Source organism: Pelophylax lessonae, assembly GCF_965119305.1.
Source record: "Pelophylax lessonae genome assembly, chromosome: 7".
In the NCBI taxonomy this organism is placed as follows: domain Eukaryota; kingdom Metazoa; phylum Chordata; class Amphibia; order Anura; family Ranidae; genus Pelophylax; species Pelophylax lessonae.
The window spans coordinates 75878317-75899653 of NC_138774.1; the positions used below are offsets into that span (position 1 = coordinate 75878317).

At 43.4% G+C, this 21337-nt stretch overlaps 1 protein-coding gene across 2 annotated transcripts in view; it reads left to right on the forward strand.

Moving 5' to 3' along the window:
• SLC8A2 (solute carrier family 8 member A2) overlaps positions 1-21337 on the forward strand; it is a 342138-nt gene that overhangs the window by 252589 nt on the left and 68212 nt on the right. For both annotated transcript variants that reach the window (XM_082263478.1, XM_082263479.1), the window contains exon 3: positions 13042-13145. In XM_082263478.1, coding sequence (XP_082119604.1) covers positions 13042-13145 — 104 coding nt within the window. The remainder of the gene's footprint in view (positions 1-13041; positions 13146-21337) is intronic.

The window sequence follows — 21337 nt, forward strand, 5'->3', positions numbered from 1 at the left end:
AAAGATTGTGTTCACTGCACCCCAAAAAGATTGTGTTCACTGTACCCCCCAAAGATTGTGTTCACTGCACCCCACAAAGATTCTGTTCACTGTACCCCACAAAGATTGTGTTCACTGCACCCCAAAAAGATTGTGTTCACTGCACCCCAAAAAGGATGTTGTTCACTGCACCCCAAAAAGGATGTTGTTCACTCCACCCCAAAAAGATTGTGTTCACTGCACCCCACAAAGATTGTGTTCACTGCACCCCAAAAAGATTGTGTTCACTGCACCCCAAAAATGATTTTGTTCACTGCACCCCAAAAAGGATGTTGTTCACTCCACCCCAAAAAGATTGTGTTCACTGCACCCCAAAAAGATTGTGTTCACTGCACCCCACAAAGGATTTTGTTCACTGCACCCCAAAAAGATTGTGTTCACTGCACCCCAAAAAGGATGTTGTTCACTGCACCCAAAAAAGGATTTTGTTCACTGCACCCCAAAAAGATTGTGTTCACTGCACCCCACAAAGGATTTTGTTCACTGCACCCCACAAAGATTGTGTTCACTGCACACCAAAAGGATTGTGTTCACTGCACCCCAAAAAGATTTTGTTCACTGCACCCCAAAAAGATTGTGTTCACTGCAGCCCAAAAAGATTGTGTTCACTGCAGCCCAAAAAGATTGTGTTCACTGCAGCCCAAAAAGATTGTGTTCACTGCAGCCCAAAAAGATTGTGTTCACTGCAGCTCACACACAGAAAAATGGATGTGGATCACTGACACCTGCCTATCTCCAATCCCACACCACACAGCAATATCGATTGTAGTTTGTAGAATACAGTTTCCCTAAAATTCAGCAGACTCTGTCCCTAACAGGATTGAGAAGAGATCGTAGATCAGGATTGAGTGCAGATTCACCCCACCCCCCACACAGCAATATCGATTGTAGTTTGTAGAAGACACTGACCCTATAATTCAGCAGACTCTATCCCTAAAATGCCTACAACTCGCCCTGCCTAAACACTCCGACCTGTCCCTCAATTCTATCCGGACACAAATGGTTTTTTCCTGCCTATCTTTCCCTAATCAGCAGCCAGCACATTGATGTGTGCTCTGTCCCTTAGCTAAGCAGCAGAATGACGCTGCTGCGGCGGCTGCCTCGAACTTATAAAGACTTGGTCACATGCTTCAGACGGCCAATCACAGCTACTAAGACATTTGCAGGCATGGCTGGGATGGCTTAAGGCACACCAGTTAAACGATTGTTGATTGGCTGTTGAAAGCCCGCCATGAAAAGAGCGCCAAAGCATGCAAAACCCGGAAATAAAACGACCGAACACGGATTTTTACCCGAACATACAGTAAAGTGTCCGTGTCCGTGTTCGGGTAAAAAAAATCCAATTATTCGGTACGAACACGAATAATACAGTCCGTGTTCGCTCAACACTAGTGATGATGCAAACAGAGTTTATAAGAGACAGCAGTCTGCACATGTCCAATATGGCTGCCAACAGGAAGACAAGGTAAGACCTTGACACACAGTAAAACTGAGCTTTTAAAACTGCAGCTACCTGTGTTACTTGCAGAGTTCATGATAACTTCATCACCTGGAGGATCCTCCCTACGTGTTTTGTCACAATAAGAAGCGTCACCGGTAGCTCTGATTGAACTTGTCAGAAGCTAACACTGATAGAACACAGTATACCTAAATAGGAGAGAAAATTAGCAACTTACTCACTAATGTCTCACTAATCTAAATTTAATAAACTATAATCTGATTGGCTGTATTGAGTGACTATAAACAAGTGCATAGGGATTAGATTGAAAGCTCTTCTGAGCAGGGCCCTCTAAATCCTCTTGTATTTTATTGTTTTGTATATGTACTGTCTCCCTCTAATATTGAAAAGCGCTGCGTAAATTGCTGGCGCTATAGAAATCCTTATTAATAATAATAATAGGGAATGAAAGTACCGTATTTTCCGGCGTATAAGATGACTGGGTGTATAAGACGACCCCCCTAATTTTCAAGTTAAAACATAGGTTTTGGGCTATACTCGTCGTATAAGACTACCCCTCTTCCGAAGCAAGGCAACACTATTGAAAAACATCAGATTTCTCATAGATCTCCAAGGTACCCCAAGTACTGTAATACATGTAATCTCTCATAATATCTCCAAGGTACCCTAAGTATAAGTATTACCAGTAGATATAATCTCAAGACGCTGGCTGTGTGGGAATCCTGTACCGGTATACAGTATGTACCGTAGCTTCACAGTATACCACGCTGAGCCAATCACAGTGAGTGATGTATTCTATTATTGAATGCAAAGCCTGCTTGGATTGGCAGAGTCAGAGAGGTGGGCTGATGTTACTCCGCCAATCCGAGCAGGCTTTGCATTCAATAATAGAATACATCGCTCTCCCTGATTGGCTCAGCGCGGTACACTGTATGTAGCCAAAGCTGCGGTACATACGGTATACCGGTACAGGATTCCCACACAGCCAGCATCTTGAGAGATTGCATCTACCGGTAATACTTATACTTAGGTTACCTTGGAGATATACTCGGCGTATACTACGACTCCCCATTTTTGGGGGATATTTTTGAGGTTCAAAGGTCTTATACGCCAGAAAATACAGTACCTGAAATTTCCCTTCAACAATGAACAGAGTATAAAATATTGAGGCGTTGAATTTCTTTAACAAATTAAAACACTTGAAGTGCATCTTTTCTGAAAAACATTTGCGGATTCGCTGGAGCTGCCGTTGCCTACGCAAAACCACAGTGGCTGGTCATGTAGGGGCTGAACCAGTTCACTGTTTTGCTTTGCCTGCTTTTTCTAATATCCAACCTATACTGAGTCCTGTTTTCAAGATCATCAAATATCTTAGGCTTAATGAAGGAGGAGCATCAGTGCTTCTGAAATGCGTTGGCTGTGCTATAATTCATTGGTATGAGTGAACACAATTAACAAAATATTTTGGCTTTTTTTAAGATTTTTGGTCTGGTCACAAGATTTTAAACAAGTGGGTCCCCTTCTCTGGGTCCCCTAGCTAGGGCATATTCAGTTCCTATCGAGAGTAGCCTCCCCAGAGCTACTGTGCTGCATAGGAACTCAATTTACTTCCTACAATGGATATACCTGGGTATCTCCCTAATAAAGGTTATACCAGCATCCTATATAACATGGCATATACAACAAAAGAGTAGATACATAGTAACTGGGACTTTAGATTGGGATTAGGTAATAAATCTTTTACACACACACATTATATATATATATATATATATATATATATATATATATATATATATATATTGACACTTGTTTAAAGGGAACATATGATTAAACAATGTTTCTTTTAATATTGAAATTTGTGAATGTCTTAGATTTGTACTATATACATGTGCCTCCTGAGGAAGTGAAACGTGTCGAGAGCAGCTATACATGGAGCAAAGAAATATAAAAAATAAATATAATGTTTAAATGTTTTATGAACTATTTAAATCCTTATCAAGAAGGTGTATGAATAAGACTGTCAGAACCTATAGCTCAAACTGCATCACACACTAGCAGCGCTGAAGTCCACAATAGTATGAACTCATATCATATATGTAAGGGAAAAGTTCATGCATAGAGTCCCAAATATATCCAGAGTCTCAAGATGGTGAATCCTTGCAGGAAACCAGAAAGACCTCCACCACACCGCTGTGTGCACCCGTAAATAGGAACACTCACCAGATATAATCTGTATATGCGCCAAACAGAACAGTCAGTGAGATCACCTAATCTCCTCCAGACACCGGATACTGGTCGGTACTTCAATCAGATAACCTTGCGATATCAGGCCGATACTCTCCTCACCAACATGGAGACATATTGCATGTGGAATAATGAAGTGACATAGCGTAATCCTGCATAATGAACTCTTTATTTTCCCAAACATAAAATCCCTCAACCATTGCACTTACAGACATAGGGAGACGCGGTCACGCAGGAAGCCTACGTCACACGCCGGTCCCTCGAGGCTCGCAACTAGGTACCGAGTAGCGGGTGAACAGGACGGGGAACGGCGGTAGGATAACCGGCATTTCCTATACTATGCTGTTTATCTGTACATGTCTGTAAGTGCAATGGTTGAGGGATTTTATGTTTGGGAAAATAAAGAGTGCATTATGCAGGATTACGCTATGTCACTTCATTATTCCACATGCAATATGTCTCCATGTTGGTGAGGAGAGTATCGTTCTGATATCGCAAGGTTATCTGATTGAAGTATCGACCAGTATCCGGTGTCTGGAGGAGATTAGGTGATCTCACTGACTGTTGGCGCATATACAGATTATATCTGGTGAGTGTTCCTACCTACGGGTGCACACAGCGGTGTGGTGGAGGTCTTTTTGGTTTCCTGCAAGGATTCACCATCTTGAGACTCTGGATATATTTGGGACTCTATGCATGAACTTTTCCCTTACATATATGATATGAGTTCATACTATTGTGGACTTCAGCGCTGCTAGTGTGTGATGCAGTTTGAGCTATAGGTTCTGACAGTCTTATTCATACACCTTCTTGATACACTCTTTATTATAGCAGCAGCTCTGTTTAGATATTTAGTTGTGTGAGCGCCGGGTGAGCAAGTTTATTTTTAGCCTCTCTTGTTCCTCACTTTGCTCCTATTTGTTGATTTAAATCCTTATGATGTAAAAATTATGTAAGATTTATGTATTGGAATGAATCACTCCAGCCTTACATTAATATTTTATGGCTTTTTAATTAAGTCAAATAAATTATAAAATTTATAGTGCTCATGTCGTGTACACCTAAAGTCCCAATTATCATGTATTCTTTTGTTGTATGTGCTAGTCAATTGTATTCATTGCCTCCGATATACTTGTTCCCATCTAAAGCCAGGTCTCACCTTTGGTCAACAGTTATGTATCCTGCTGGCGCATTTGTCCTCAGGTACTGTAGCAGCTGATCAGAAAACTGACACGACTCAGACAACGAAGTTGTAAATGGTGTGGGGGGGGGGGAGGGGGGGGACGACGACTCATGGGGGTATGTAAAATATTATATTTATAATTCAATTTTTGATCCACATTAACCACTTAAGCCCCGGAAGATTTTACCCCCTTTCTGACCAGGGCCTATTTTGCGATTCGGCACTGCGTGAATTTAATGGACAATTGCGCGGTCGTGCGATGCTGTACCTAAACGAATTTGACGTCCTTTTTTTCCCACAAACAGAGCTTTCTTTTGGTGGTATTTGATCACCTGTGCGATTTTTTGATCATGCGCTATAAACAAAAAAAGAGCGTTAAATTTTGCAAAAATAACAATATTTTTCACATTTTTTTATATGAAATTCCCCCCCAAAAAATGTAAAAATCAAAATTTTTTTAACATTTTCGGCCAATTTGTTTTATGCTACATATGATTGGTAAAAAAAATTGCAAAAAGCTTATTTTGATTGGTTTGCGCAAAAGTTATCGCGTTTACTAACAAAGGGAAAGATTTTTGTAATTTTTGTTGTTTTTTTTTAACGCGTAATGGCGGCGATCTGCGATTTTTTTTGCGGTACTGCGACATTGCGGCTGACAGATCGGACCCTTGACTGACATTTTTGATACTTTTGGGGTTACCAGGGACATTTCTACAGTAATCAGTGCTATACATATGCACTGTTACTGTAAAATGACACTGGCAGTGAAGGGGTTAACTTTTTTTGAGAGGGAGGGGTTATGTGTGTCCCTAGGGGCGTGATTCTAACTGTGATTGGCTGTGGCTTGAGGTGTAGGAACAGTGATCAACAGTCCTACACAGACTTGTATAAAGTACTCGAAATTTCTACTTGAGTAAAAGTACAAGTGCTCGATCAAAAAGTGACTTGAGTAGAAGTGGAAGTGCTCGCAGAAAAAGTTACTTAAGTAGAAGTACTAAAGTATTCAACATTTTTTTTACTTAAGTATTGCAAGTAGTTTTTTCAAAAAATTTGCTACTTAAGTACTAAAAGTAAAAAGTACCAGTAGTTTTGAAAAAAAAATTCTACTCAAGTACTGAAAGTAGAAGTACAAGTACTGTGTTATGTAGTTATTAAAGAAAGAAGTCAAAAGTTTGAACATCATATTGTTTTTTATTATTTCAAATGAATTATTCAAATGATTAACCTGTGTTTGTTAGTAGTTTCTTGATGCACTTTAAGTGCTGCAGCACCATTTATTTGTTTGTTTCATATTTTCTTTTTATTGGAAAGATTTGGTATAGCAGCTTTTATTATACACAGCCTTTATTTTCATATGCGCTGATTTACAAATGACATTATACACATTTTTTTGAGCTTTATGCAACCTGCCATCTACTGTTCTGGCAGTGGTAATTTTTTTAAAAGTAACTAGTAACTATGCAGCACAAAAAAAAAATATTGGAGTAGAAGTATCGAAATCATCGAAAAAATGTAGTGAAGTAAAAGTAGAAGTAGGAGAAAAAAATTCTACTCTAGGAAAGTACAGATACTGCATTTTGGTACTTAAGTACAGTACTTAAGTAGTTCTACTTCGTTACTATACATCTCTGGTCCTACATAGTAGAACCGTATGATCACTGTTTCTACACAGGGGAGAATGACAGGCGGCTTGTTTACATTAGCCGCCTGCCTTTCTCCCGCTCTAACGGATGATCGCAAGTGACCGGCGGAAATCGGGTCCGCCGGTCACGCGCGCGGGGGGGTCCGTGACCGCCTCCGGGGGCGCGCACTCGCTCCCTAGACCCTCCCAGGCTAGCGATGTAGTACTACGTCGCTTTGCCTGTGAGGGGCTGACCGCAGCAGTAAATAGTCGTGCGGCGGTCGGTAAGCGGTTAAAGGCAGAATTGGTATCTCCCTTTTCAGAATCCTGCATTTGCTGCGTGGAATACTTGGAACAGTGCTCTTTGCTGTAAATGAAGTTCTTACCATAGTAACATATAATATAAGTTCAGACAACAGTCTTATAAATGAATGTCTGAACATGGAATTTTTTCATTTCCAGAATTGTAGCTTTGGTGCAGAATTTGGAGTCAAGGTTGACAAGAGCAGCTATGAAGATAAGGACCCAGTGCTCCCTCCCCTACCTCTCTAGGGAGAGACTTTCCTGGGCTCTGCTGCGGTAATGGGCCTATTATTGGAACAGAAAGCAAAGCTTTTGAAACAGTGTTTCAGTGACCCCGGGGGACAGCAGTCCATGAATCTGGGGTTTCAATTATTCATTGGCAAACTGTATTTCCCTACAACCCTCCCTCATTTTCTGCTTTTTGCCTATGGGTGCTGGGAAAGATTTTCATTATCAGCAAACTCCCTGGACACACTTGTACATTTCCATATCGTTCACAACCTTGTCTCCTTATTAAAGTGGATAGAACTGACCGGATTCTGAAGGAAATGAGTTTATAATGTCCATTATTAAGATGGAATGATGCGCCGTTCATCTCACCCTTGGGAATAATGGACTTTTACGTAAATGGCCAGTTAAGGATCTGGAAGTCTTGTCTTACAGACTCCTGAAAAAGACGGAAAGATGTAATATCACTAAAGAAAGAAAGATTAAGTTATTTATTGTATTATATTTGGAGGATGATATTTTTTTTTAGCTGAGGTCTTGTCCAGAAATCCTAAGCACCTCTTTAACCACTTCCCTTTTCCTCAGGGCTCAATGCACATGGTTGCCTGCAACCATACAACATAAAAATAATGTGTTTTCTATGCTCAGCAGCCACAGGTATAGATTCAGCTGCCCTTGGCTTCAATGGCTGTACACAGGTATACAGCAATGTACGTGCAGGTATTCACCAGACTGCCTGCTGTTGGAGTTGTACATTGGTATGCATGCTCATTTTTATAGAAAAACAAATTACCACTGCTCAACCCGAAAACCTTTAACTCAAGGTGTGGTGCTTACGATAGGCTCCTGATACCTATAACTCCAATACAAAGATGCAAAAAGATACACATTTGTAGGCGTTACTGGACCTGACAATTAAGATTTTGAAGGAAAGGTTGTACAATCCCAAGCAGACTACCCCTAAAACTTAATGGAGAGAAACTCCATATGTGCTTCCATTTATACCCTAATCATAGTCTGCCACATAGGGTCGCACCTCATCGGGGTAGAAGCAAGTATGGAGCAATTATCCTGTGTTTAAAAGAGAAGTATGGGAATGTTTTTTGTTGTTGGATTCATACTTACCTAGGTGGATGCAGCATCAGTCTGATTCTGCATCTGTCTCCCTCTGGCTCTAAGACTGAGAACCGAGCAATCAAACACTGCCGATCACTTGGTTCTCAGAGCTCACTGAGCAAAGAGACGATGACTGTCAGTCACCGGCTCTATGCTCTGCCTCCCCCACGCTCACTGGAGCGCTGGGCTGTGGAGGGGGGCTGAGAGGCTGAGCCGGGTGCTGGCCCAGGCAAGTGGGCGGATCCTGACCATATGGCTGTGATCTTTCTCGAGCCCCCACCAGCTCTAACACTGAGAACCGAGCGATCTAACACCACAGATCGCTTGGTTCTCAGGGCTTCATGAGCAAAAACTGGTGACTGTCAGTCACTGCTCTCTGTTCTGCCCCCCGTGCGCACTGAGAGGCTGAGCCAGGTGCCGGTCCAGGCAAGTGGGCGGATTCTGACTCCATTGTCGTGATCATGCCGGAGCCAGAACCAAGCTCTGTGACGTTAGCCAATAGCGGGCTTCAGCCCACTGTCTGGTGAAAACGGGTCACAGGAATGCAGAAGGAGCTGCACTCCTGTGATCCACAGGAGAAGTAGAGCCAAACGAGCTTTAACTGTACTTCTCCGTTAATAAAAGTATTTCTGCGATCCCAAGTGTGTGTGCTGATTTGCATCTTTGTATTAGAGATGTATGTATGTTTTTATGTAAGTATTGACATATACCCACATACAGCCAATGATGTCCAAGGGTTGCTGTGCGCAGCACCTCTGGCTCCCTGGTAAAGAAATACAGTTGAATTAATTTCTTTGTGGCCAGTGGCCACACTGCTGTAACACTAAAAAGAGAAGTGAACCTATGCGCTACCAGTAAGGTATAGGAAGATGTGGGATCAAAAGATGATAAATGCAGTGGAACACCAGAAATCAGCAGCCAATTCAGTAGTGTCACAACATACTAAAACAGGTAAATCGCAGAGAGAATTAGCGCTTAAAGAGGTTGTAAACCCTCTTGTATAACTTTTACCTATAGGTAAGCCTATATTAAGGCTTACCTATAGGTGCTATAAATATCTCCCAAACTTGCACCATTTAGGAGATATTTACAGCGCAAACTGCCGATGACGTCATCGGCGCAGGCGCTCTGAGGGAACGGCCACCCGTGCCGTTCCTTCAGAGCTCAGTGCCGTGAACGGCGGCTCCCGCGCCTCTGGCCAATCAGATGGCCGGAGGACGCGAACCCGGAAGCGGGACGGCAGGACATGTCGCCGTCCTGTCGCTGAGGTGGCGGCACGGCGGGGGCTTCGTTTTAAGGTAAGTACTACATAATGAGCTAGTATGCGATGCATACTAGCTCATTATGCCTTTCTCTTTACAGGGCTTTTTTTTTCTCGGTTTTTTTTTTTGACTTTACTTCCTCTTTAATTTCTGAGAATGGTGGACCACAGAGATAAAGTATATGAAAAATGTGACCAAATGTAAACGTGAAACATATGATAAAAACAGCAATGATCTGAAGCAATAAAACGGCAATCCTAAAAAACGATATTAGAATAAAATAAAAAGTGCTGATGAGATATATAAATATATAAAGTGATTAGTGCCGGATCATAAAAGGGATAAAATAAATGCTGATGGTGGGCAACAAACCGGTTGCACAATAACAGTGATATTAAATGACAATATTCAGTGTAGGTGAGAAGATATTCTGTGTAAAATATTCAAAGGTGCAAATATAATGATCAGCAAAATGAATGCTGCAAAGCGCTTGAAATGATGTGTATATCAATGAATAAATCAATCAAAATCTGACAAAACACAAAATCCCATATACATAAGTGCAAAAAATATAAAGTGCTGATATTTTCAAGTGATGATAGTGAAAGTTCATATGTGGTCCAGTGACACTAAAGGGATGGTTCCGGTGACAGCCAAGTGTGGTATTTTGTGAGCTAGGAATCCAAATTAAGTGCAATGGCTGCTCACCTCCATTGACACTCAAATGAGCGTTTCGGTGTAATCAATCACCATAGGGAACCTCCGGATGTTCTCCAATAAATAGGGGGCTTATTGTTTTAAATATGTGGATCTCCACAATGTAATACCCAATTGGTATTCCTTTCTTTATAATGGTGTCATCATTCAGGTAGAACTGGTAGAATCCGGCACTAATCACTTTATATATTTATATATCTAATTTATTCATAAACAGCATTGAGGTCGGGATCAGTAGTTCGATATCAGTTTTTGCAGATGACACAAAATTGGGCAGGGCAATAACAGCACAGCATGAAGCAGATATCCTACAGAATGACCTGGACAAAATAACGGAGTGGGCAAAGACATGGCAAATGAGGTTTAATGTGGAGAAGTGTAAGGTTTTGCACTTGGGGACTAGAAACATAAAAACACAATACACGTTAGGAGGGGAACCCTTGGGGGAATCAAAAATGGAGAAAGATCTGGGAGTCTTGGTTGATGATAGATTAGGCAATACCATGCAATGTCAAGCGGCAGCTGCCAAAGCCAGCAGAATATTAGCATGCATAAAAAAAGGGATGTATTCCAGGGATAAGTCTATAATCCTTCCACTTTTTAAAACTCTGGTCCGACCACACCTGGAGTATTTTGTCAAGTTCTGGTCGCCAGTCCTCAGGAGGGATGTGTTGGAGCTGGAGCGAGTCCCGAGAAGGGCAACTAAACTAATTAGGGGATTGGAGGACCTTAATTATGAAGAGCGTCTGCAATCGCTTGATTTATTCTCCCTGGAGAAGAGACGCCTGAGGGGGGACATGATAGCAATTTTTAAATATCTCAATGGGGATCTCAGCTTAGAAAAAAAGCTGTTCAGTCGAAGGGATTGCATGAGGACTCGAGGGCATACAATGCGATTAGAGGAGAAGCGTTTTAACCTCAGGCAACGTGGGGGTTCTTTACTGTTAGGGCTACAGGATTGTGGAATTCTCTACCACAAGAGGTGGTTTCTGCGGGAAGTATGGTGGCTTTCAAAAGACTCTTAGGCTCCATGTACACGGGACGCTGGAAATGGCCGTTTAGGAGCAGTTGGGCGTTTTTTTCAGAAGCCCCTGAACCCATCTACATTTTATCTTATCTGTCCATGTACACCAGGTCGTTTACAGTCATTTGCAGGCAGTTGCGTTCAGGGACTGTTTTTAGAACGCAATTATTTGCGTTCGAACGTGTGTTTCCCGGCGTTTCAAACGCACAAACGCGTCCGAACGCGTCTAAACGCATCCGAACGCATCTGAACGCGATGACCCGCGTTTAGCGTTCGCGTTTTTCCATTTTAAAGGGGAATAATTTTTTTGACCTCTAGGAACGCTTCTAAACGCAAACGCCCGCAAACGCTGCTAAACGCCCACTAAACGCGGGTACAAACGCGACTGAACGGACGTTTCAAACGTCCTAAAAATTCCAGCATTCAAAGGGACTTTTAACAACGTCCCGTGTACATGGAGCCTTAGACGTACATCTCAAGGATCAGAACATTCAGGGCTATGTGAGATGATTACAGCCACACACACCTACACAGGTTGAACTGGATGGACTATTGTCTTTATTCAACCTCACCAACTATGTAACTATGTAACTATATCTCATCAGCACTTTTTATTTTATTCTAAAATAGTTTTCTAGGATTGCCGTTTTATTGCTTCAGATCATTGCTGTTTTTATCACGTTTACTGCTGTAACACTGCCTTTAGCTTGTCCAATGAAGTACATACTCTTCATAGGGTTGTAGTTTAATTGCTGTGCACATTTCCTCTCCAGAAGTGGCTAAACAGTCCATACTGTGCAAATCCAATCAAATAGGCCCTTTAACTACATAGTTGTAGGAAAATATAATTGTAATAAAATGAGTGGCCAATTTTACGCAGGTACCTGCAGGAACTTTTAAGGCTGGGTAAGGTGCACTTTTTTGCTCAGACAATAGGCGCAGGAACTCCCCTCTCCCAAGTAACCCCTTGTCTCTGCCCCCCACCCACCTCCAAGTACTGTCCCTTGTTTCCACCCCCTACCCATCCCAGAATCAAATATCATTTTGTGGTGCTAATCTGTATAGAATTTTGTAATTATAATAAGAAAAGCAGTAAAATGGATTCCACCCAGCCAGCAACAATAGCCTCCCCAAAGCAAAAATAGACCCCCCACAATAAAAAACACCCCCACCAACAATAGACCCCTTGCAACAAAATACTGCCTCGCAACAACAGACCTAAACCCCACCAGCAACAGTAGATCTCCCAGCAGCCAGCTTTAATAGATCCTCCAGCGGCCAGCAACAATAGACCCCTACTCAATAGTAGATCTCTACTAGGAACAATTGACCACCAGCAACATAACACCCCCCTAGCAACAATAGACCTATCCCTCAACAATAGATCCCCCAATAGCAATATATCCCTCCCTCAACAGTAGATCCCCACATCAACAATTGACCCACTAGCAACATAAGACCCCACCCCCCCAGCAACAATAGACCCCCCAAGCAACAATAGATCCCCCAGCAGCTGGCATCATTGGACCCTTTAGCACACCCCATTACCCCTTGCCACTGAATACAGTCACTGCTGGAAGTGCTGGAACTGCGTTCTCCCACGTTCTTGCTAAAAGAAAAGGGCTGGGTGCACTCCACATATGATTTAGCTCCACATTTTTCTGCTTCTGTCTGTAGCTGACATGGTAAAATGGGTTATTGTATACAGGAAACAAGACAGACAGGTGCTGAAAATCTGCCAAAAGGCTGCCTGTCATATGCCACTTGTAAGGTACATGAAATACTATTTAATATTTTAAAGAATCGCTGTCATTCATACAAGACATTTTTTTCTCTTCCCAGTAAAACCCTGCAGGTGAAGATTGTTGATGATGAGGAATATGAGAAGCAAGAGAATTTCTTTGTGGTCCTAGAGGAGCCCCGATGGATGAAACGTGGGATTTCAGGTACCATGGAAGGTTACATGTTCTGACTTATCACAGGTGGGATCCAGCTAAAACTTTTTTTAGAGTTGGACAGAATTGGAGATATATAATACCTACCAGATTTTTAATGCTGTCTGTGTTATTGTTGGGGAAGATCACTGCCTATCCAGTGACCACACTGTTGGCACAGGTTCTTACCTTTCCGCAGTCAGAGGTCTCCAAACATTCTAAACAAAGAACCACTTTACTGTCCTTCAGATATTAGGGGAAGTGGACTGTGGTCAGTGGGAGTAGGAATTACCCCTGCAGCAGTAGGTGTAAACAATGCCTCAATCATGGGGGTCGGTGGGAGAAAAAAAATGACATAACGCCTGTGGTGTCAGTGGGAGGAATAGTGCCCCACCATTGGTGTCAGTGGGAGGAATAGTGCCCCACCATTGGTGTCAGTGGGAGGAATAGTGCCCCACCATTGGTTTCAGTGGGAGGAATAGTGCCTCATCATTGGTGTCAGTGGGAGGAATAGTGCCTCATCATTGGTGTCAGTGGGAGGAATAGTGCCCCATCATTGGTGTTAGTAGGAGGAATAGTGCCCCACCATTGGTGTCAGTGGGAGGAATAGTGCTTCATCATTGGTGTCAGTGGGAGGAATAGTGCCTTGTTGTTGGTGTCAGTGGTAGAAATAGTGCCTCGTTTTTGGTGTCAGTGGGAGGAATAGTGCCTCATCATTGGTGTCAGTGAGAAGGAATAGTGCCCTATCATTGGTATCAGTGGGAGGAACAGTGCCCCATCATTAGTGTCAGTGGGAGGAAGAGTGCCTTGTCGTTGGTGTCAGTGGGAGAAATAGTGCTTCATCATTGGTGTCAGTGGAAGGAATAGTGCCTTGTTGTTGGTGTCAGTGGTAGAAATAGTGCCTCGTTTTTGGTGTCAGTGGGAGGAATAGTGCCTCATTATTGGTGTCATTGGGAGGAATAGTGCCTTGTTGTTGGTGTCCGTGATAGAAATAGTGCCTCGTTTTTGGTGTCAGTGGGAGGAATAGTGCCTCATCATTGGTGTCAGTGAGAAGGAATAGTGCCCTATCATTGGTATCAGTGGGAGGAACAGTGCCCCATCATTAGTGTCAGTGGGAGGAAGAGTGCCTTGTCTTTGGTGTCAGTGGGAGGAATAGTGCTTCATCATTGGTGTCAGTGGGAGGAATAGTGCCCCACCATTAGTGTCAGTGGGAGGAATAGTACCCATCATTGGTGTCAGTGGGAGGAATAGTTCCTCATCACTGGTGTCAGTGATAGGAATAGTTCCCCCATCACTGGTGTCAGTGAGAGGAATAGCGGTCCATCTTTAGTGTCAGTGAGAGGAATAGCGGTCCATCTTTAGTGTAAGTGGAGGGAATAGTGCCCTATCATTGGTGTCAGTGGGAGGAATAGTTCCTCATCACTGATGTCAGTGATAGGAATAGTACCCATCATTGGTGTCAGAGGGAGGAATAGTATAGGATAGGATAGGAATAGTGCCCCATCTTTGTTGTTCCTTGGGAGGAATAGTGCCTCATCACTGGTGTCAGTGGGAGGAATAGCAGCCCATCTTTGGTGTCAGTGGGAGGAATAGTCCCCCGTCATTTGTGTCAGTGGAAGAAATAGTTGCCCATCTTTGGTGTCAGTGGGAGTATTGGTGCCCGATCATTGGTGTCAATAACAGGAATAGCCTTATCGTTGGTGTCAGTGAAAGGAATAATGCCTCATATTAGCAGGAGAAATAGTGCCCTAAGGGCCAGATAAAAGCAAGCAATGGCCCGCATCCAGCCTGCAGGCTGCGATTTGTAGACCACTGGCCTAGGAAATAAGGGAAATCACCCCAGTAAAGATGCAGATGGCAACAAAAACTGAGAGTACGAATAACTATTTCCAGCTCTTTTCAAACTTAAAAAAAAGTTTTGGTTAAACTTTCACTTTAATAAAGGACCAGTTAACTTCAAGGTGATATTTGAGTTATGGGAGTACTCTGGTGGTCAGAGATGTTTATTTTGTATCTTTGAGGATCTAATTTTCCATGCTATATTTCTGCCAAGCTCTGAGTCTTACTTCTGCTGCTGCAGTAATATTACCACACCTATTGCTGCATATTCTTGAATATACATTTCTCACCACCAAAGTCTCTGGGAAATGTAAGCTGGCCATACATATTGCTCATATCTGCACAATTATCCTAAGAATTACTGAAATATGTGATTTGAGAGCCTAGCATATGTGTCCAATCAGAAAGGCCCTCACAGTAGCTGTTTGAGATGTAAAGCTGAACTTCAGAATTAAAAGAAAAAAGAAAACTACACTTGCAGTGGTCCTAACCCCCCTCGCTGGCCTCACCTACAATGCAGAACTGTTATTCCTGCATTGTACTTGATGACATCAGCATGTGACTGCTGACCCTAAGGACCTTATTTCTCTACCCAGGGCTTTTTTTCTCAGAGAATAGGTGCAGGAACTCCCCCCGTCTAAGTTACTTTGTGTCTCCGCCCCCCTACCCACCTCCGAGCACTAACCCTTGGTTCCACCCCTTCCAACCTCTGAGCACTGACCCTTGGTCCCACCCCCTACCCAGCTTCCAGTACAACCCCTTTTAGAGAATATAGAGTCAAGTATAATTTTGTATTGGAATGTAAAGGATTAGGTTATGATAACAAGAAAAACTATAAAATAGATCCCCCACAGCCAGCAGCAATAGACCCCCCCAGCAGCAATAGACCCCCAGCAGCAGCAAAAGACCTCCCAGCAGCCAGCATCAATAGACTCTCTAGCAGCCAGCAACAGTGGACCCCTCCCTAAACAGTAGATTCCTTCTAGCAACAATTAACCCTCAGTATCAAAAGATCCTCCACCAGCAACAATAGATTTCCATGCAAAAATAGATCCACTCCAGCAACAATAGATCTCCTAGCAGCCAGCATCAGTAGACCCTCCAGCACCCATTGGAGGTGCCGGAACTGCGTTCCCCCGCATTCCCGCTGAAAAAAAAGCCCTGTCTCTACTCCTAAACAGGGTGCAGGGGATTTACTCCAAGGGTATTTTTTTGTTTTTTTTAATCCTGAAGTTTAGCTGATTGTAAAATCAAATTGTAATATGTATATACAGCTTATATGTCCAGCATCATCTATAAACTGTCATCTCCATTTTCTGTGGACTGACACTTTAAAGTTTATGTTCAACTTTTTCACCTTTTCTGTGTGTAGTAGAGTTGATGTGCATCCTTATTTTTTTCAATTAACATTTAATTGTGTTTCCTTGCACTTTTGCATGTTTCTTCACTTGCCATGTCTTTCTGACCACTCCTACTTTTTCAGTTTGTGCTCATGTGACAGCTTTTGCTGCACACATGGGGTTCCTGTGTAACGAATTGGCTGCTGGAGTTCACCGTAACTTGATCACTCTGCCGGTAATGCACAGCGCCCTCCACAGCAATGGAGGATTACCGCATGCAGGAAAGTCTGCAGACTTTTAGGAAAAAGGCATCATTTCTTAGAAAGTTATGTAGACAGCTAGAAGGTATGGTGTTACCATAATCCCTAAACATAGGTTTTGAAGAAAACCCCCTTGTTTGGTGTGGGACTTTAAAGGTAACAATTGATTACATATAGAGAATATATTTTTTCTAAAATTGTTTATTAAAGATAAGTTCTAATCCTTAAGAACCAATTATTCATTTTTTAAAATTCAACATGATAGCACAACATTTCTGGCCATACACAGAATGGTCCATCAAATACATAAAAACAAAGCAAACATGGTGCTACTTATAGGAGGTGGTACATAATCCAACGCGTTTCGATAATGTGACTAATAGCATACAAATCTTCATCAGGGATTTTGGTTCCACTCCTGAAAGAGTACAACATAATGTAAGTTTCATACAGATTAAGGAATATGCATATAAAATACATATACTCTTATATTCAATATGCGCCTGCGACTACTTCTCCCCTGGAGGTAGCCAAGAAATTCCTCCCCCACTCACAACTCCACTCCTATAAGTAGCACCATGTTTGCTTTGTTTTTATGTATTTGATGGACCATTCTGTGTATGGCCAGAAATGTTGTGCTATCATGTTGAAAAAATGAAAAATAAATAATTGGTTCTTAAGGATTAGAACTTATCTATATTAATAAAACCCCAGTGTCCCTGTGTCCAGATTCCCTGTGTCCGTGGAAATGCGCTACTGCGCATGTGCCACAGGACAGCCGTTGGGACTGGGGGCGGGTTGGGGGTGGGCACTGACCTGTGTAGGCTGGGGGAGCTCCTCGGTGTCGGAGGCCGGGTATTGGGGGGTCATCCCCGATAATGGTGCGGTGTGAGGGCCGTTGTACTGCCGATAGTTTCAGTAGCCACCGTTCTGAATTCGTATGTGCTGGGGAGGCAGGAGGTGGAGTTCCGATCACTTGCCTTAGATTTAAAAATGGCGCCACCTGGCGCCAACATATCACTCCACATGTGCCGCTGCTCTGTAAAAGCCGTACACGTTCGGCTATTTCCGGAAATAGCCGAACGTATTCGAGCTTTCCCGAGCGGCGGCGCATACGCAATGACGTGTTGGCGCCGGGTGGCGCCATTTTTAAATCTAAGGCAAGTGATCGGAACTCCGCCTCCCGCCTCCCCAGCACATACGAATTCAGAACTGTGGTTACTGAAACTATCGGCAGTACAACGGCCCTCACACCGCACCATTATCGGGGGTGACCCCCAACATCCGGGACCCGGCCTCCAAAACAGAGGAGCTCCCCCATCCTCCCCAGCACATATCAGGAACAGGTAAGTGAGACTCCTCCACTGCCGCACTGCCTGCCATTATGCGGGGCTGCAGGCATACTACCAGAGATGCAGTGCTGCAGGCATGGTACTCCTGTACCATGCCTGCAGCACTGCATCTCCTGTAGTATGCCCGCAGCCCCGCATTCCCTTGTACCATGCCCGCAGCCCCGCATTCCCCTGTACCATGCGCGCAGCCCCACATTCCGCTGCACCATGCGCGCAGCCACGCATTCCCCTGCACCATGCGCGCAGCCCCTCAGCATTCTCCTGCACCATGCCCGCAGCCCCGCAGCATTCTCCTGTACCATGCCCGCAGCCCCGCATTCCCCTGTACCATGCGCGCAGCCCCGCATTCCCCTGTACCATGCGCGCAGCCCCGCATTCCCCTGCACCATGCGCACAGCCCAGCATTCCCCTGCACCATGCGCGCAGCCCCGCAGCATTCTCCTGCACCATGCCCGCAGCCCCGCAGCATTCTCCTGCACCATGCCCGCAGCCCCGCAGCATTCTCCTGCAACATGCCCGCAGCCCCGCAGCATTCTCCTGTACCATGCGCGCAGCCCCTCATTCCCCTGTACCATGCGTGCAGCCCCGCATTCCCCTGTACCATGCACGCAGCCCCGCATTCTCCTGTACCATGCACGCAGCCCCGCATTCTCCTGTACCATGCGCGCAGACCCGCATTCTCCTGTACCATGCGCGCAGCCCCGCATTCTCCTGTACGCGCTTGCACGTTAGAGCCGCTTGGTCAGCTCTGCGCGTGTCTCTGTTGCTAGGGCAACAGGGACGCTATGTGCAGAGCTGGCTATGTCATGCGGCTCTCGCGTTGTTAGGAAAAAAAGAGATAAGCGAGAGCCGCTCAGTCAGCCATATGTTCTAGCGCCCGTTAATTTAACTGGCTTAATGTCTAGTCTTTAATAAACAATTTTAGAAAAATTATATCCTCTATATGTAATCAATTGTTACCTTTTAAAGTCCCACACCAAACAAGGGGGTTTTCTTCAAAAGGCATCATTTCTAGGCAAAACTTATAACACCAGATTTAGAGAAAAGTGTAATTACAAAATCATATAAAATCAGAAACATTTTAGCAAATAGGGTATACAACGTAAAATGTGGGTTACGGTTTATGTTCAAGGAATTCTATTTAATACATGAATGTTTCCAACCTTACATATCTGACTTTATATTCTTTTTGATTGACATACGCTTTTAAGAACTTGCAAACAGATTGGCCTTTATAATTCTGCCAAAAAATCCCAAATAACTCCGCTATTGGCATTCCAAGTTGCAAGTACTATATTACAATTACACATTTATACATAGTAATGCTGCACAATAACTGTGCTTCATTGATCCTATTATCTCACTGCAAGTCTACTAAACAGGGGCTGTCTGACTGAAACTATAAATTATATGCAGACCCGAAAAATGTGAAACACTGATATTTACATTTCTGGTAGAAAGAGACTGTATACTAATGAGAAATTAGGCCACATATTTTTTTTTTTTTTTGTATATGTAAACATGTGCCCAAAAATAGAAAAGTAAAAAATAATGGGTGTTCAAGGAAGGCCTCTTAGTATACCAATGTTCAACAAATACCATGCAATATCTAAAAAGTTCATATGTTTATTTCAAAACATTAAAAATTATACATAGGATGGGAATGCATTCCCATCATACATCACACAAAACCATTATGGCAGTGATCAGACGGATAGAAGAGTTTTTTTCTACGCGTTTCACGATCGCTGTCGCTTTCTCAGGGCTTCAACACCTCATCTGATAAAGTGCCAAATGTTAACAATTACGTAAACATGATCAATCAAAACATATTATATGCATAAATAGTATATATAAAAACTCCACTACCCTGTCCCATGGAGTAAGGGCAACAGTCCAGACATGAAAAAAGAAAAATTTAGAAAAGTGTGAATTTTAATCATAGATCTGATGTCAGTTTCTTTTTGTTGCTTTTCACATGGCAAACGTAACATTCTCTAACACTCAATCATAAAAAAAAAAAGCCTTAGGCCTCTTTCACACGGGCGTTCCGTATGTCCATATATCACCCCATCTGTTTGCGGGTGATATACGGACATAATGCATGTCTATGGGATTGCGGACATCCAATTTGCGTCTTTTCAGTTCTGTTCCATTTTGGAACGGAACAGAACCCTATTTTTCTTCCGTATAAAAAACGGAACGGATGCAAAATCGTATGTCAGCGGTGTCATCCGCTGACATCCGCAATCCCCATAGACATACATTATGTCCGTATATCATCCGCAAACGGATGGGATGATATGCGGACATACGGACCGGATGACACAAGTGTCATCCGTGTCCGTAAAAAAAAAAAAAAATGCCGGAGCGGATCGCAATATAGTCCGCGTGAAAGAGGCCTTAGTTCACACTGGGGCGACCTGTGAGGTGACCTGGTCGCCTCACAGGTCGCCGTAGGTCGCCTTCCATAGGGAAGCTGCGGACCCGTTCTAATAGGAGCAACACAAGTCGCTCCGACTTAGAAAAAGGGTCCGGAGCTTCTTTGGGGCGACCCGGAGCGACCGTCATAGACTTCAATGTTATGAAGTCCGTGGCAGCCGCTCCGAGGTCGCGGCGCACTGCTCGCACCGCGACCTCGGAGGTCGCCCCGGGAAGTCGGATCGCCCCAGTGTGAACGGGGCCTTAAAGAGGAGTTCCAGCCCGTAAAAATAATAAATAAATAAATAAAAGTCAGCAGCTACAAATCCCGTAGCTGCTGACTTTTAATATAGGGACACTTATCTGTCTAGGGAGCCCACAATGTCGGCACCCCAAGCTGTTCCATCCATCAGCTCCGGGTGCAAGCTGCTTGCTATGGGGGGGGCACTCGGAGAAGAGGAGAAGGCAGGGGAAGCATGGGACCCAAGAGAAGAGGAGGATTGAGGCTGCTCTGTGCAAAACCAGAGCAGGTAAGTAGATAGACAGACAGACAGACAGACAGACAGACAGACAGACAGACAGACAGACAATTAAGATTATTATTATTTTTGTTATTAAAAAAAATAACTTTTACTCTCACTTTAAAGCGAATATTAACAGCAACAAAGGAATAAGCCATGGGACCACTGAATTACAGAAAGTCAAAAGTTAAAGAATAGAAGGAAAGGCACAGCCTGTGTATGATGGGAGATTATTCTATTTTTCAGTATCAAAAGGTTAACTGAGTATCAACTACATCTACAAGTGCTGTTGAAGTGAAATAGATCTGAAATGAACACTTCAGCATCCAAAAGGTTAATCACAGTCACTAAAAATAGTTACTTTAATTAGCAATTCTGTGGCAGTCTTTGTTAATGGTTTAAACAGCTCACATCATCTCCAGTGCAAAGGATGGGAAGCATTGATTTCCGTGGTTACTCTGTTGCTTGGCA